This window comes from Ambystoma mexicanum, chromosome 10 (assembly GCF_040938575.1).
Source record: "Ambystoma mexicanum isolate Mex_15411 chromosome 10, UKY_AmexF1_1, whole genome shotgun sequence".
Classification (NCBI taxonomy): domain Eukaryota; kingdom Metazoa; phylum Chordata; class Amphibia; order Caudata; family Ambystomatidae; genus Ambystoma; species Ambystoma mexicanum.
Window position 1 is genome coordinate 539680253 of NC_090932.1, and position 15079 is coordinate 539695331.

Consider the following 15079-nt stretch of genomic DNA (forward strand, 5'->3'; position numbering starts at 1 on the left):
CACATGGAGTCTGGACTGTGTCAAGGTCTCATGAGACTTGGGAGAGCAACCATGTTTTAGCATTGTTCTTGAAGGAGTGGAATGATGGTTCAATTCTGATAGGTGTGGGCAAGGTGTTCCAGAGTTTTAAAGGCCAGGACGGGGAAGCTCACCCCACCAGCTTTTTGGAGTTTGCATCTAGGCACGATGAGGCTGTGAGTTTGGGCTGCTCTGGTAGGTCGAGTGGAGGTGTGGCGTGAGAAGCGAGTGGACAGGTAAGGTGGGGCGTTGTTGTTCAGACATTTGTGAGTCAAAGCTAGGGTTTTCAGGGCAATTCTCTGTTTTACCGGGAGCCAGCGTAAGTCCAATCTGACGGAGGAGATATGAGAGCGTCTCGGGATGTTTAAGGCTGCCCTTAAGGCATTATTTTGTACAGTTTGCAATTTATTAAGGTTAGACTGACTGGTCACTAGGTAGAGAGCACTACAGTAGTCGATTTTGGCCATAACAAGAGTTCTGGCGAGTGTGATACAGTTGGTGGAGTTTAGGAAGGGTCTACAGGCAGTGATAAGTTTGCAGGTATAGGCCCAAGCTGACCTAACTGCATTTATTTGTCTGTTCAGAGAAAGGGAGGAGTCAAGATAGACCCCTAGCGTCTTAGTATCTTTGGAGACTTTAATGTCATTGCCGTCAATAATGAAGGACTTGTAGGTTTGGTCTAGTTTGTTGAGCCGATGATTTGATCCTAAAAGTAAGAGCTCAGTCTTATCATCATTAAGGCAGAGTTCGTGCTGTGCCATCCAGGCCTGGATGACCGAGTAAAGATCGTTAAGGGCTTTGGTGTCAGCTGTGTAGTCTCCTGTGATAGGGATGAGTATCTGGGTGTCGTCCGCATAGTTAGTGTAGGAGACACCAAGATAGTCAAGCACATCAAAGAGGGGCTTGGTGAATACGTTATACAACGTAGGGGATACACACGAGCCTTGAGGAACGCCACAGTGAATGGGGGAGGGATCCGCTGATGCCAGCGGTGAGAAGACCCTCATGGATCTATTGCTCAGGAATGAGTGGATCCAGGCATTGACAGAGTCGGAGAAGTGGGCTGCGGATTTGAGATGCTGGCAGAGTATTTGGTGGTTGACCAGATCAAAAGCCGCAGAGAGATCGAGGCGAAGGAGAAGAGCTAGCTTCCCATTGTCCTTCAGTGACTCCATCTGAGTTTTCAAGTCGATCAGAGCTGACTCTGTGCCATGTTTAGGGCGGAACCCTGATTGTCTTAAACCCAGGAGATTGTTTAGTTCGAGGTAATCCTGAATCTGCAGGTAGGCTGCGCGGTCAAGGATCTTGAGCAGGAATGGGACCCTAGTGATAGGTCTGAAGTTAGTTGGGATATTAGGGTCAAGGGAGGGTTTTTTGAGGAGTGGGATAACCCATGCATCCTTTAGGTTGTCGGGGACAATACCCGTCTTGAAAGAGGCACTTATGAATGCTGTAATGAACGGGGCTAGCTCATGAGATGCTTCTTTGATAATAGGTGCTGGGCAGGGGTCGCCTTGGCAATTGGAAGGTTTTAGATTGTTTATGATGTTTTCTACTTCGAGAGTAGTGAGTGGGGAGAAGGAGAAAGGTTTATGCGGATAGGTTAAATGTGTATTAAGTGTAGGTGTGGTCGGTGGTTGGTCAAGCTGTAGGGATTTCTGTTTGTCCCTGATTTTAGATTGGAGGGTAGCAATTTTACCCAGGAGTGCTGACTGAATATTGGTGCACCAAGTGTTGTCTTTGGAGCAAGAGTCAGGGGGGGCTGCAGGTGTCTCGAGTTCCTTAAGGATATTAAAGAGTTCCTTAGTATTGGACTGGGCTGACATAATGCGGATATTATAAGAATCTTTTTTTGCCTGGAGTTCAGCTTCTTTATAGTTAAGGGTGGCTATCAGAAGACTGTCCTTGTGGGCGTCGGAGTGGTGACTTCTCCAGCGTGACTCTGCTGAGCATTTCTCTTTGCGTAACACTCTAAGCTGGGGAGTAAACCATGAGTTAAGGTGTGCTCGTTGTTTGGGTTTCCTCATTTTGAGCGGGGCGATAGAGTTGATGGCTGCAAGCAGTGACTGGTTATACATGTCGGCTAGGTTGGTGGGGTCTGAGCAAGTGTCGGGAGGGTTATTTAGTGTGGGAAGGATAAGGGGGAGTATTTTTTCTGTCGTAATGTTCTTTTTATTTCTAGTGAGGGTGGCTGGGGCGACCAAAGGCCTGGGTGGTGGGGCTGCTTCAATGCTGAAAGTGATGACATGGTGGTCAGACCCACAAGCAAGGGGCGTTGGAGATTACGCTAATATTGCAATTGGTGTCACTAAGCCAGTCAAGGGATCGCCCTTTAATGTGGGTGGGTTCCTGTATGTGGTGAGTGAAACCTAAATCTGTTAAGGTATTAGCTAGGTCGAGGGCCGCAGGATCATTAGGGTCTTGGTGTCCTAGATTGAGGTCGCCAAGAATGATGGTTTGCGAGTTGGATTTAGCATTGTTGAGTACTAACGTAGAGATATCATCCACAAAGGATGTGGGTGGACCAGGGGGTCTGTATATTAGGTGGATGGTAGCCGTTTGGTTAGCTAAGAGTCCAAGCTTGACAGAGAGTAATTCTGCAGTTTCCACTTTAGTGCTTGGGATGGTTCTAAGTCCTAATGAGTTTCTAGCGATGAAAGCAATTCCTCCACCTCTCGAGGTGGGATCACATCTGATGATGGAGTAATCAGTGGGGATGGCCAATGAGAGTGCCGGGCCGGAAGCCGCGTGCAGCCAGGTCTCGGTGATGGCGATGAAGTCGAGTTCCTGAGTTTTGATAAGATCAGCAATATCCAGAGCGTGCGCAGCTAGGGATCTTGCGTTAATCAGGGCATCTTTAATTAAACCAACGTTGCTTGATGAAGCTGTGATGGTTTGAGTGTGATGGGGCGTGGGTGAGGTGGCCGTTTGTGGAGGCGGGCTGTGCGTATGAGTTTTGAGGTATGAACTCAGGTACATGGGGTGTCCCTTCTTACCCATAAGTCTAGATCCTAATCTTAGGTTTCTAAGAGTGATAGGACATGGTTGGTTAGGTGAGGGTTTTTTGGCAAAATGGTCGAGCCATAGGGCCGGATCATTGAGGTAGATGTTGTGGTATTGAGGTGCAGTACTTTGGTAGGTATCAGGAGATCTGTGAGAGGTGGCCATGGATGAGGTGTGCAAGGAGCTAGGTGCAGCTAAATTGGGAGGTGGTAGGTGTGATGACCTGGTAATTGACCACACTGAGAGTAGTACTTGTAATGAGGAGAGCAGTGACCTTAGGGAGGACCAGCGTGGTAGCATGTTACCGAGGTTAGAAAGGAAGGGCTGCTGGGTCTGTGAGGCAGTTATAGGTAAGCGTTACAGGCACTATTTGGCTAGGCAGTGCGTGCTCTGTACGAGCAATGCAGGCTAATGAGTTTAAGACAGGTTAAGTCTACTTATTCAGAGTCAAACAATGGGGGTGCATCAGATCAGGGTACACAGGCAAAGCAAATACCAAAGCTTGCATATACATTAGCATGTTAGGCAGGGAACAATGCAGAATGCAAGAGGCGTGATCATGTTGGTGAGGTGAGCTCTGGTGGGTCTGATGGAGGCTTTAGGTGTGATTCTTTCTGCAAGATAGGGTGGGGCATCCAGAGAGAGGCATCTATGTGTGATGGCCATGGCTTTAAAAAGTATGCGTTCCTTTACCGGTAGCCAGTGAGCATCTTTCCTTGCTTGTGAGATGTGTTCCCTTTCGGGAATGGACAGCGCTGCCCGGAGCGGGTTGTTTTGCGTGATTTGGAGTTTTTTTAAGTTGTGGGCGGAGGTGCCTAGGAAAAGGGGATTACAGTAGTCCAGTTTGGTTCCTATAGTGGCTCTGGAGAGGAACAGGCAGTTTTTAGTGGAGAGGAAAGGCTTGACAGCGTTTATCACCTTGGTGGTGAGCGCTGAGGAAGAGCCTATGGCGTTGACCTGCGTAACATAGATAGTGAGGCATCTAGGTGAACACCTAGGGTTTTAACAGTCTTGGAGACTGTGATGGTGGAGTTGTCGATGTTGAAGGATTTGTATTGAGGGGGGAGTTTATTGAGAATTTCATTGGTCCCTACTATGAGGATTTCGGTTTTGTCCCCGTTTAAGCAGAGGCCGTTGGCCGCCATCCAGGTTTGGATGGCTGTGTAGATTTTGGTTAGTGCTGTCACATCTTCTTCATAGGTCCCAGTTAGCGGGAGTAGTACCTGCGTATCGTCTGCGTAGTTGGTGTACACTATGTTACGACAGTCGAGGTCGTTGAAGAGAGGGAGGGTGAATATATTGTAGAGAGTGGGGGCGGTGCAGGAGCCTTGGGGGATGCCGCAGTGGATGATGGTAGGGGTTGCCAAGGCAGTGTCTGAAAAGACTTTGATGAGTCTGCCATTTAGAAATGAGGCCACCTATGCAATGGCTTGCGGGGAGAAGTGTGCTTCATTTTTTAGGTGCATGCCTAGAATATTGTGGTTGACAAGGTCAAAGGCGGCAGATAGATCCAGTAGGAGAAGGAGTGCCGGTTTGCCTTTATCCATAGTGTCTGCAAGCTGTATTTTTAAATCGAGTAGGGCTGACTCTGTCCTGTGACCTGATCGGAAGCCTGACTGTCTTTTGCCTAAAATATGGTTGGTTTCATGATAGTACTGGATTTGCGTGTAGTCAACTTTATCCAGAATCTTGAGCAGGAAAGGCACGGTGGTGATGGGCCTGTAGTTGGTAGCTACTTCTGGGTTGAGAGTAGGTTTTTTTAGAAGCGAGCGCACCCAGGCTTCTTTTAGACTGTCTGGGACCGTATTGGGGTTGAAGGAAGCATTAATGAATGATTTAAGGAAGGGGGCGAGTGTTTCAGTGCAGTCTTTGATCAGACTGGCGGGGCAAGGATCTCCTTTGCAGTTGGATGGTTTAATCTTGTTCATTATCTCAATAACTTCGTATTCTGTGACCTCCCTGAATTTGAACGGTGTGGTGGGGGCTTTTGTGGATGGGGGCCCAGAGCTAAGGGTAGGCATGTGGCTCGTGGTTGTGGTAGATTTGAGGTGCTGTGATACATTTTTGTAATGCTCCTTAATTTTGTTTATGTTTATAAAAGACCCTCACATTTATTATAAGCTCCTTGTCATACACATGTGCACATTGAACATATGTAGAACACATTTGCTGCACCTACTTGATTTGTCTATTCTTTGGATGCCAATTAACATCTCTGTCAAAACCACTGGTGCATAGAATCTTATTTGCTTTTGTATATGAATGCTGTACTGTTATTTACTTAAACAACAAGACTGAAAACATTATTCTTGTTTTTTTGTTTGCTATTGATGTTCTAACCATAAACAGATGATCAAAAAATAGAAAAAATAGTTCATTTCAAGAGATTCTCCTGTTACTACAATGTGGGATTTCATGACTGGTGTTTCTTTGCTGGACACATTTGCACTTTATCCCCAAAGCATTAAAATGTAGAATATGTCTATTGTTAAAGTATTCATGAGCACTACAATTTAACAAGTGTGCCTTTTCAGAGAATATCAAAATTTTCCAGTTTCCGACATCACCTTTAATGTTATAGAGCTGCCTGTTTATGGTCTGCAACTAGCAGTGCTATGGGACTTTGCAGATGGTCTTTTTCACAGTATAACCAACTGCATATCTTCATCACAGTTTACTTGCCTTTGGCTCTCTGAAGGCTTCTTTTTGCTGCCAGAGATGCACAAAGAACTCTCCGCTTTAAACTAGCTGCTGGGAGATATGGAGTAAAAACCGGCCACTCTTATGCCTTTGAAAGTAGCATTTGTTATGTTAACGAGGCGTAGTCGGATCTGACCTTACTTACCCATTCTGATCAAAGGTGCACCATCTTGTGAACGTTTGAACGAGAAACTATGACCATTGCTCTTTAAAAAATGTGGCAATGTCAGTAGTACATACATATTCCTTGTTTTATTTGTGGGTATATTGTTATTCAGTGGCAGATATCCTCTTTTGTAGTTTGACTTCAAAGTGTGTCATTTTCCTCCTTTCAAAAACAATGTCAGTGGTGAAAGCTCCTTGCCCTTGCGGGAGATTTTCGAGCATTCTATTTTTGGTGCACGCATGTTGGAGGGCATATCAGTGATCAGGATTTGTGTCCTTGATGCGGCATTAGAAAGGCCTGATTAGAGAAAAGCTTTGGTTAACCAGTCAGACAAATACAAACCTTCAGGGGTCTCTTGTCAGAAAATTAGTTAGGGCTTTCAGTTTCAGTGTAAAGCCAATGACTGCCATACTCATCTATTCTGCCAGGTTCCCTGGCTATCCTAATCACTACGTGTCCTACTTGGGGTCCCATTTTCTACACATTTGTAATTTGATTGCAGAGAACTGGTATATTTGCACTCAGACGTAGCCAGGTCCCTGCCACCAAATCTTTGTCATTTGCATAGCAGAGTGCAAATGTGCAGGGCAAAATACAGCATACACGTGTGTACACCACCTTTTGCTGTGCAAAGTGAGTAAACTCTGCCTAGCATGCTTGTATGCCAGGCAGCATTTACTTTTACTTTACAGCGTGTAGAATAGATCTCTATGGGTTTCGCCTGCTTTATGCTTGTGCATACAGCTGACGGACCCCATGGGGATCTCATTTGCGCCGGCATGAAAATCCATGCCGGGGCAAATACTGGAGCATATGTATGGCAGAGAGGTGGGAAGGCGGCAGGAACACAAGTTGCGTCCCACCCCCCTCCTCTCTGGCATAAAAATGTGGTGTGAATGAAAGGCAGATATGCCTTACTCAAGGCCTTTACGCCTTTAATTTGCGTTACACCACAATAAAAAAGGATCTCCTTAGTGGCCTAGTCAGTATGTATGTGTAAACTGAGGAATTGGGAGTGTCCCAGTCTCTCTGCCCTCTTCCTCCATGGTGCTCTTCATCTTTCCTGTTTAATCCTAACAGCCACTCTATCACCTATCCTACATCTCTTGAAGCCTGGAAGAAAAAAGTTCAAGAAAGAGCTCTTCAACGCAGGCCTTCCCATTGCTGACACCTACGTCAACGCTTCTTCCAGGCAGACTGCCACTGACATCCTCCTTATCGCTCCCTCTCCGGACCCATGGACTCCCCATATGGTCTCAGTCCTCTCCCCTTTCTCTTCTTAGCTCATTAATGGTGGAACCAGATGGTAAGTCTCTTGGCATACTTCCATCCTCTAGGTGCATCATTAATGTCTACCAGAACGGCACTGTCATGGCCCAGGGCTCTCCGCCGAACTTCCTCTTTCTTGATGGGTGTCTTCCGTCTCTCATCAACTTCCTCTGCCACTCCTCCTTGTGCAACCTCCCTTACCCACCGCTACTACAGACGGGTGTACCACTTCCCTGTATCCCTCCTTTAAAGACCTTAAGAAGTGGCAACCAGCTTCACTTAGCTACCCTCCACTCTGGCTCTGCCGTTAAACACTCCTCTGACTTCTGACACCTCCTTGCTCGAAGCTTTTCCTCCTCAGAGACTTCAATATTCACCTTGACTCTCCTGATGCAGCCATTGGACTCTTACGCATTTTCTGTGACTCTTTCCCTTAGCATTCTACCCTCCGGTCCGACCCACTCAGCCGGACACACCTTGGACATCTCATCCCAGCAGACATCCCCATCTCCAACCTTCTCACTACACCTTTCTCCTGGTCTGACCATACTCTCCTGTCTCCTCACTTGAATCTCTTGGGTCCCCCGGCTAAGCCTCTGCCCGCACTGCCAGTCTCCTTCGTCATTAAACCGAGGAAGCGAGTGTCAGTTGCTGCTTTTGCCGCCACTTTCATTCCCCCTCCCACTCCAGCCACTGACTCTCACAGTGACACAGCCCTTGCTAACCTTCACCTCTCCATCTCCAACAACCTGGACATACTTGCCCCTGTCATCAGGACCCACAGGAAGCCTGCCTCCGAGCGGAACACCTGGTATGACTCTGACCTAGCCTCTCTGAAATGCAAGTGCAATGTTGCTGAATGGAAGTGGCTGGCTTCAAGCACATTCACTGACAGACTAGCCTGCCGCCTGCTCAAAAGGCAATACAGACTCTCCTCCATGTGCTCAAAGAAGAGGGCCCATATCCAAGCCTGCACCTCTGGGGCCACCAACAACATGGCTGATCTGTGCAAAACCTGCAAGGAACTCGCCAATCCTACTGCACCCTTCATTTCTTGTCTGCCTTCCCAGGCCCTCTGCACTGCACTGGCCACCAACTTCACAGCCAAACTCAAAACATCCTGTTTTCTCTCTCCTCTCCTCCCCACCTTCCTCCCTCACCCTCTCTCAGGCCTCCCTCGGTCTCCCTCTCCCCTCCTACTCACCTCCTTCCCGCCCATAGCACCAGACCAGGTCTCTAAACAAGTCCTCTCTTTGAAAGTCTACTCCAACAAGGTTTTCCCCTGCTTCTCCAGAACTGTCAAGGACAATATTGCCTCCCTTGCTCCAGCTTTGGCAGATTTCTGCAATTCCTCCTTTGCCACTGGCTCCATCCCTCTACCCCTCGAGCATTCCCTTGTGGACCCTGTCCTTAATAAAGCCTTCTGCCAAGCCAACCCTTCCTGCTTGAGTAACTACCACCCTATAGCCCTTACCCCCTTAATGGGCAAACTTTTGGAGAAGTTGGTCATCTCCCTACTGATCCACCTCACTTAATCTGTTGGTTGTCTCCACGACCACCACTCTGGTTTCAGAGCAGCCAGAGGCACAGAAACTATTCTCCTGAACGCCCGTGAAGACTTGCTCTCAAATCTAGATTCCAACTCTCCCTCCATTCTCATCCTTCTCAATCTTTCCTTTGCCTTTGATACAGTCAATCATGCCACCCTTATTAAGTAGCTCTGTGATACCCTTGGCATCACGGACCTGGCACTGGACTGGATGGCGACCTTCCTATCTGACCGACCTTCCTATCTGACCGACTGTCCCAGGTTCAATTGGGCCCTTTTTCTCTTCTCCGGCACACTCTCCACCTGCAGCGTCCCTCAGGATTCGATCCTCTTGCCGTGGCTCTTCAACAGCTACCTCGCCTATCTGTCCCACTTGATCTCCACCTTCTCTCCTCACTTCCAGTGTTATCTGGACGACAAGCAGCTCTGCTTCAAGCTTCCCTCCACTTCCTCCTCTTCGTCCTCCCTCGTTCCTGACTGTCTGCCTCCAATCAGGCATGGTGCGCTACTAACAATCTCTGCCTTAATGCCAGTAAGACTGAGATCTTTCTCATTGGGACCCCTGCTCCCTCCTTCCCTCCTACTCTCTGACTGCCCTCCATGGGTCCCCTCCCCTCAGCTTCCTTTGAGGCAAAAAAAGCTTTGCGTCATCTTCAACTCCTCTCTCTCCTTCTCTCCTCATATCGCTGACCTTGCTAAGAAGGCCCACTTTCAGCTGCGCTTCCTCAGAGGCATTCTCCCTTTCCTCACCTTGCCCCAGAAACTCAGTGTCTCCAGAGCTGTGGTCCTCTCTAAGCTGGACTACTGTAACATCCTCTTCCTCAATCTGCCTTTATCCTCCCTCCGCCCCCTTCAACTAATCCAGAATAGGACTGCAAGGCTTATCCTTGGCCTCAAGCCCAGGGACCCCATCTCTCCAGCCCTAAAATCTCTCCACTGGCTCCCGGTGACTGCAAGGGTCAAGTTCAAGATCCTCTGCATCATCTACAAGGCTTTCTGGGGCCTCACACCCCGCTACATCCAACTCTCTCTCTCCCCAAATACCTCCATGCTATAGCCATTCGGTCTTCTAGCTCCAACTCTCTGCAGATCGGACGCTTTTATAAGCAGAGAGTGGGTGGTATATCTCTTTCTCCTTAAGTTCCGGAAACCTCAAGATCCTCCTTTTCTCTTTTACTTCCCTCTGCCGCATTGACTAGCTACCTGGTCCCTTCTGTGTCCCATAGGGCACCAGGCCCTCCTCACCCAATGTACTCTCCACCTGCACTTGCTTTTCCTGACCCCCTTCCCCTGACTAGCCTGGTGGGGTATGCATCCTGAGTTTGGTCCACCCCTTCCTCGCATTTAGCATGTGGTCCTCACTCCCTACACTCCCTGGCACTTGCTACCTGGCCTCCCCTTAGCACTTGCCTGCCCTCAGGGGCCCTCTTCTTCCCCTCCTCCACGTCCCTGCACTTTATGCCTCCACCCTGCCCCTCACTTCCCTCTCACCCTAACATCATCCCTTCCGCCCCTACTGGCTCCCCCCGGCCTCCTCACCACTCCCCTTACCCCTGCACTGACACAATCCAAATGACACAAAGCCTAGTAGGACCGTTATTGTTGGTTTTTCCCTGTTTCCTCCACTCTGCCCTTTATTTTGTCTTGTGACATCTTGAAGCACCAATAAATAAAAAATAAAAATAAATGGGAGTGTAAAATTGCAATGACGTGAGTTCCCCTGGAGACAGACAAATTGTGTCTCTCCCTGGCACACCCATGAACAGGTAAAGTACAAGCACACTGCCACACCAGGGACCTCAAACAAAGTTAACAAGAATAATTACTTAAATACTGAAAATGGTGCTGCATGTTTTATATATTGGAATCACAAGTTAAGTATTAGTTACACTTTACAACATGATCATTAGTTTAGTGAACAGGTTAATGCACAATTTTGTATATTCCAACTGAAAATGTAGGATTTTAGGCCTATATTGAGCCTAATCAACCTTGTGAAACATGTGTGCCCAGCTGACAAGTGTTTCGAGCAACCGCTCTTCTTCATTGTTGTACTTTTCAATCACAATATCAAATAGTAATGCGCAGTGCACTCAGTTTTCAAAGGGTTAATTCCTCAGTAGTCGAAAGAGAGCTATAATGTTCTTAAATAAGCAAAGACTCCAGTGATGTGTATGGTGATTTATTGCAGTCACAGCCGACACGTGTTTCGACCATAAGGTCGTCCTCAAAGCAAAACGTAAAGGGTTAAGTCCCTGTTTAGATATCTTGGGTAACAGAGGTTCGCATGTAGGACCGGATTCTGTGATGAGTCCTAGTAGGAAGTGCAATTTGAGCGCTCGGAATGTGAACCGGTGCAGGGTATCTCGATTAATGTCAAAGAACATATATATTCCCCCGTATATAAGGTAAAGATACCTGAACTTGGAATAAATGGGATCAGTCCCATATGCTGCATGTCACAGCCGCTCCTGACACGCGGCAAATGGGATTGATCCCATTTATTTCAAGTTCAGGTATTCTTTATACGGGAGAATATATATGTTCTTTAACATTAATCAAGATACCCTGCACCGGTTCAAATTCCGGCGCTCAAATTGCACTTCCTACTAGGACTCCTCACAGAATCCGGTCCTACATGCGACCCTCTGTTACTCAAGATATCTAAACAGGGACTTAACTCTTTACGTTTTGCCTTGAGGATGACCTTATTGTCGAAACACGTGTCGGCTGTGACTGCAATAAATCACCATACACATCACTGGATTCTTTGCTTATTTAAGAACATTAGAGCTCTATATCGACTACGGAGGAATTAACCCTTTGAAAACTGAGTCCACTGTGCAGTTTAGCTGTACAATTCTACTTTCAAGCTGTTAACTGTGGAGGAGCCAAGGGGAACCTTCAGTGCGGTTTCTGCTGCATAGGACTGCCCATATATTTTGGAGAAATTGAGCGCACCTCAACCTGTCATTCCCCTTTTTTTGTGTTTTTCTTGTCAAACAGTAATGCATCTGAAACGGTAGCTGCTTTCTCACACTTAAATGGATTATTGCCTGATATGCAATAATATATGGAGATGCTGCCTGTTAGGTGTTATAGACCTGTTAGGTGTTATAGAAGAGAGCCACTACATACATCAGTAGCCTTCTTGTTTTTTTTGTGGGGAATTGCTGGTAAGCTCACCCACTGTGAATGATTCTGTTTGTGGCAAGCAGTGCGCCAAGCACTCTGAATGCAGTATGGATATTACTGCAATCCACTGATGTTCAAATTTAATGAGCACATGCATTTTGTGCGGGTACTCCGACAAAGTGGCGGTATGATAGCCACATACCGCCACCTTGTCGGAGAACCCGCACGAAATACATGTGCTCCTTAAATCTGAACATCAGTGGATTGCAGTAATATCCACAATCATTCACAGTGGGTTAGCCTACCGGCAATTCCCCTTGATATTGCATATTAGACAATAATCCATTGAAGTTCGAGAAAGCGCCTACAGTTTCAGATGCATTACTGTTTGATATTGTGATTGCTAAATACAGCCCTGAAGAAGAGCGATTGCTCGAAACCTGTGTTGGCTGGGCACACAGTTTTCACAAGGATAATTTGGTTTAATATATGCCTAGAATCCTACATTTTCAGTTGGGATATACAACATTGTGTATTAACTTGTTTACTAACCTAATTATCATGTTGTAAAGTGTACCTAATACTTAACTTGTGATTCCAATACAAATATAAAGCATACGGCACCATTTTCAGAATAGAAGTAATTATTCTTGTTAACTTTGTGCGAGGCGCCTGGTGTGACAGTATATATGTGCACACTTCATTTCCCATACTCTGTAGTTACTGCCGTATTGGTTAAATAGTTACTTTCTATTTTGCTTGTTTTTTATGTTGGGGATTATCACTGTAAATATTATTTTATTTGAATGTTGTAATTGTAAAGCCACCGTTGTTACTTCTTGGCAGTGTAATGGCTTTTGTCATTTGTCTGGTATAAGGCTCGAGCATCTTAGTCTTGTAGGAGTGGTTTGGTTACAATTGAAGCATGACTGATTTGTATATCTCTTTTAGCGCTATCCAACAGATAAAGCCTATTTCATTGCGAAGGAGATTCTGATGACTGAAAGAACTTACCTGAAGGACTTGGAAATCATAACTGTGGTGAGTGTTGAAGCTGTGGGGATATTTTTCTAGTTTGTGGTAGTAATCAAATCTCTACATACATTATCTTAGTATCCTGATGGACAGATGCAAAATTGGCATTGGGCTATGTAAGCAGCAGGTGCAGCAGTAAAAACACAAATTTGTACCATCATCCAACTATTCATCTCAAATGCTCTATTAATACTTTTCAACTCTGGCTGATCTGGCTTTTCAACTAACTAACCAATCTGTCCAATTTTCCAGCCACTCAACATCTTCCCTTTCTTTATCCTCTTAAGATCACCCACTATTTTGCAAAATCTCTTGACCACTTCTTGAACGTTTCACTTTGATATCAAATCACGAAACGTTAAGCCTAATTTCAGAGGCTTCTATTTATTATTAGAATGTAACATTGTGTATTAGGGCTATTTACTGGGCTTGTCATATGGATATTGTAAAGAACTGAAATTAGAATGGGTCTCACAATTCCCCTAGTGGATTCTCTCGTCCACCCCCTTTCACATTCTCTGGTTGAAGCGCCTTTCATGAACCTCCTGCCTTCTTGACTGGGTTGTGGTAGCTTTAGCATTTTGCGTAGACCGCCTCCCATAGTCTTGGGTTGCTAGTGGTAGTTGCTTTCTGTATCTGCGCAAGACATTGAATCTGAGTCATTCTTAAATAAAGCCTCAGAGTTGTAAGCAAAGAGAAAGCCACCTAGTTGTCCACTGGCTTCTCATTAGTCCTCTTCCCACCTACCTTTTTGAGCGTCCTGGTCTTAATGCCGAATAGCCCCCTTTCCACTATTCAAAGTCTCAGCATGAGATCATATCGAGGGGACATCCCTTTTTTCCTTTCTCTCCTCCTCCTCTCTATCCTGGTGCTTTATTTACTTACACCTCTTCAACACTTCCTCATATGCTCTGTCCTCCACCCACCCCAGGCTCCCCCTTTCTCAGAATTAGAGTATGCCCTATTTCACACTACCACCCTAGACGTCTGGGGGTCAGATGTGCTTCTGTTCATTCCCTCCAGTCACCTACTTTCCCTCTTTGATGTTATTCTTTCTCTGTGCCACTTTTACCCTCCTACTATCCTCTGTCACTCTCCTCCTCTCCTGTCATCCTCTTCCTCCTGTCTTTCCCTTCTGTGGTTACTCCTCCCTTCCTCTCCACAACCTCCTCCACATGCGCCTCTGTCTCCAAATCCTGGCATCTTGCTTTCACTCTCTCAACTTCCTCCTCTTACCTTCTCTGAATTGACTTTCTCCAAATACCCACGCCCTTCTGCCATAGCCTCTGCCTCATATAAGACCATGATCCTGCCTCTCCGCCCCCCATTCTAATGCGTTTCTACCAAGGTGTGCTTCTTTTAGATATTTATGACCTGATTTGCTTACTGCTTTTGGTTACGGCCCTCCCCCTTTCCCAATGTTCTATATCCCCACGGTGCAAAAAGGTAACTGCTTAACGTGCCAGCGTGGCTTTGTTGTGAGAATCCAGAATGTGTCTCACCTGCTAGTCCCTTGGGTATGGTCATCCAGGTGGCCAGGAAACAGCAATCGCTTTTGAATCCAGTTTCTGGAGTTGGACCAGTGCGGGAGGATCACCTGGGTGAGGGATCTTTGGGGAGTGGGAGTAGGACACTGGATGGCGAGATGCGGCATCCCTCCACCTGTAACACCTTTACCTCATCCTACCAGGTAGGATACGTGTGAACTTTATCCCCCCCTTTCCCTTAACAAACACTTCCACACGGACAGCCGCTTTGGGAGAAAACACACCCGAGCCGTGTACCTGACATGTCCGGCTACTATGGTCAGGTGAAGTCAGGCAATTACTGACAATCACGCACACCTGACATCCATTAAACTTCCCCACACTGATAAAGGCAGAGCACAAGAGCACACTCGGCACGAACCAAATCACACGAAGGAGCAGCAGTTTCGAGAAGGCAGGTGAACGAGGGGAGAAAGACAGTAAACCAAGAAGGGTTTGCAAAGGTGGCAATACCCTTGAACCTTCCGACAGAAAAAGGTTAATTTCCAAAACCTTGTAGATCAGACAACATAAGGCCAGGAAACCAGGCTAAAGAATCCTGCATTGTGTGTCAGAGATACCAGAGGCCGTCCTGCGTAGCTGACCAAGTCGAGGAGGAGCAGCAGCTGCCGTTGTATCGTCCTTGGCTCCAAGAACAAAGTAGCGCCAGAGAGACCA

The 15079-nt window shown here is 46.6% G+C and overlaps 1 protein-coding gene across 3 annotated transcripts in view; it reads left to right on the forward strand.

Moving 5' to 3' along the window:
• The window catches only part of FARP2 (FERM, ARH/RhoGEF and pleckstrin domain protein 2), a 4051843-nt gene that overhangs the window by 2833479 nt on the left and 1203285 nt on the right, over window positions 1–15079 (forward strand). For all 3 annotated transcript variants that reach the window (XR_011276033.1, XM_069618112.1, XM_069618113.1), the window contains exon 15: window positions 12792–12881. Coding sequence is in view for 2 of the 3 variants with exons in the window: in XM_069618112.1 (XP_069474213.1) it covers window positions 12792–12881 (90 nt within the window). In the remaining variant the exon portion in view is untranslated. The remainder of the gene's footprint in view (window positions 1–12791; window positions 12882–15079) is intronic.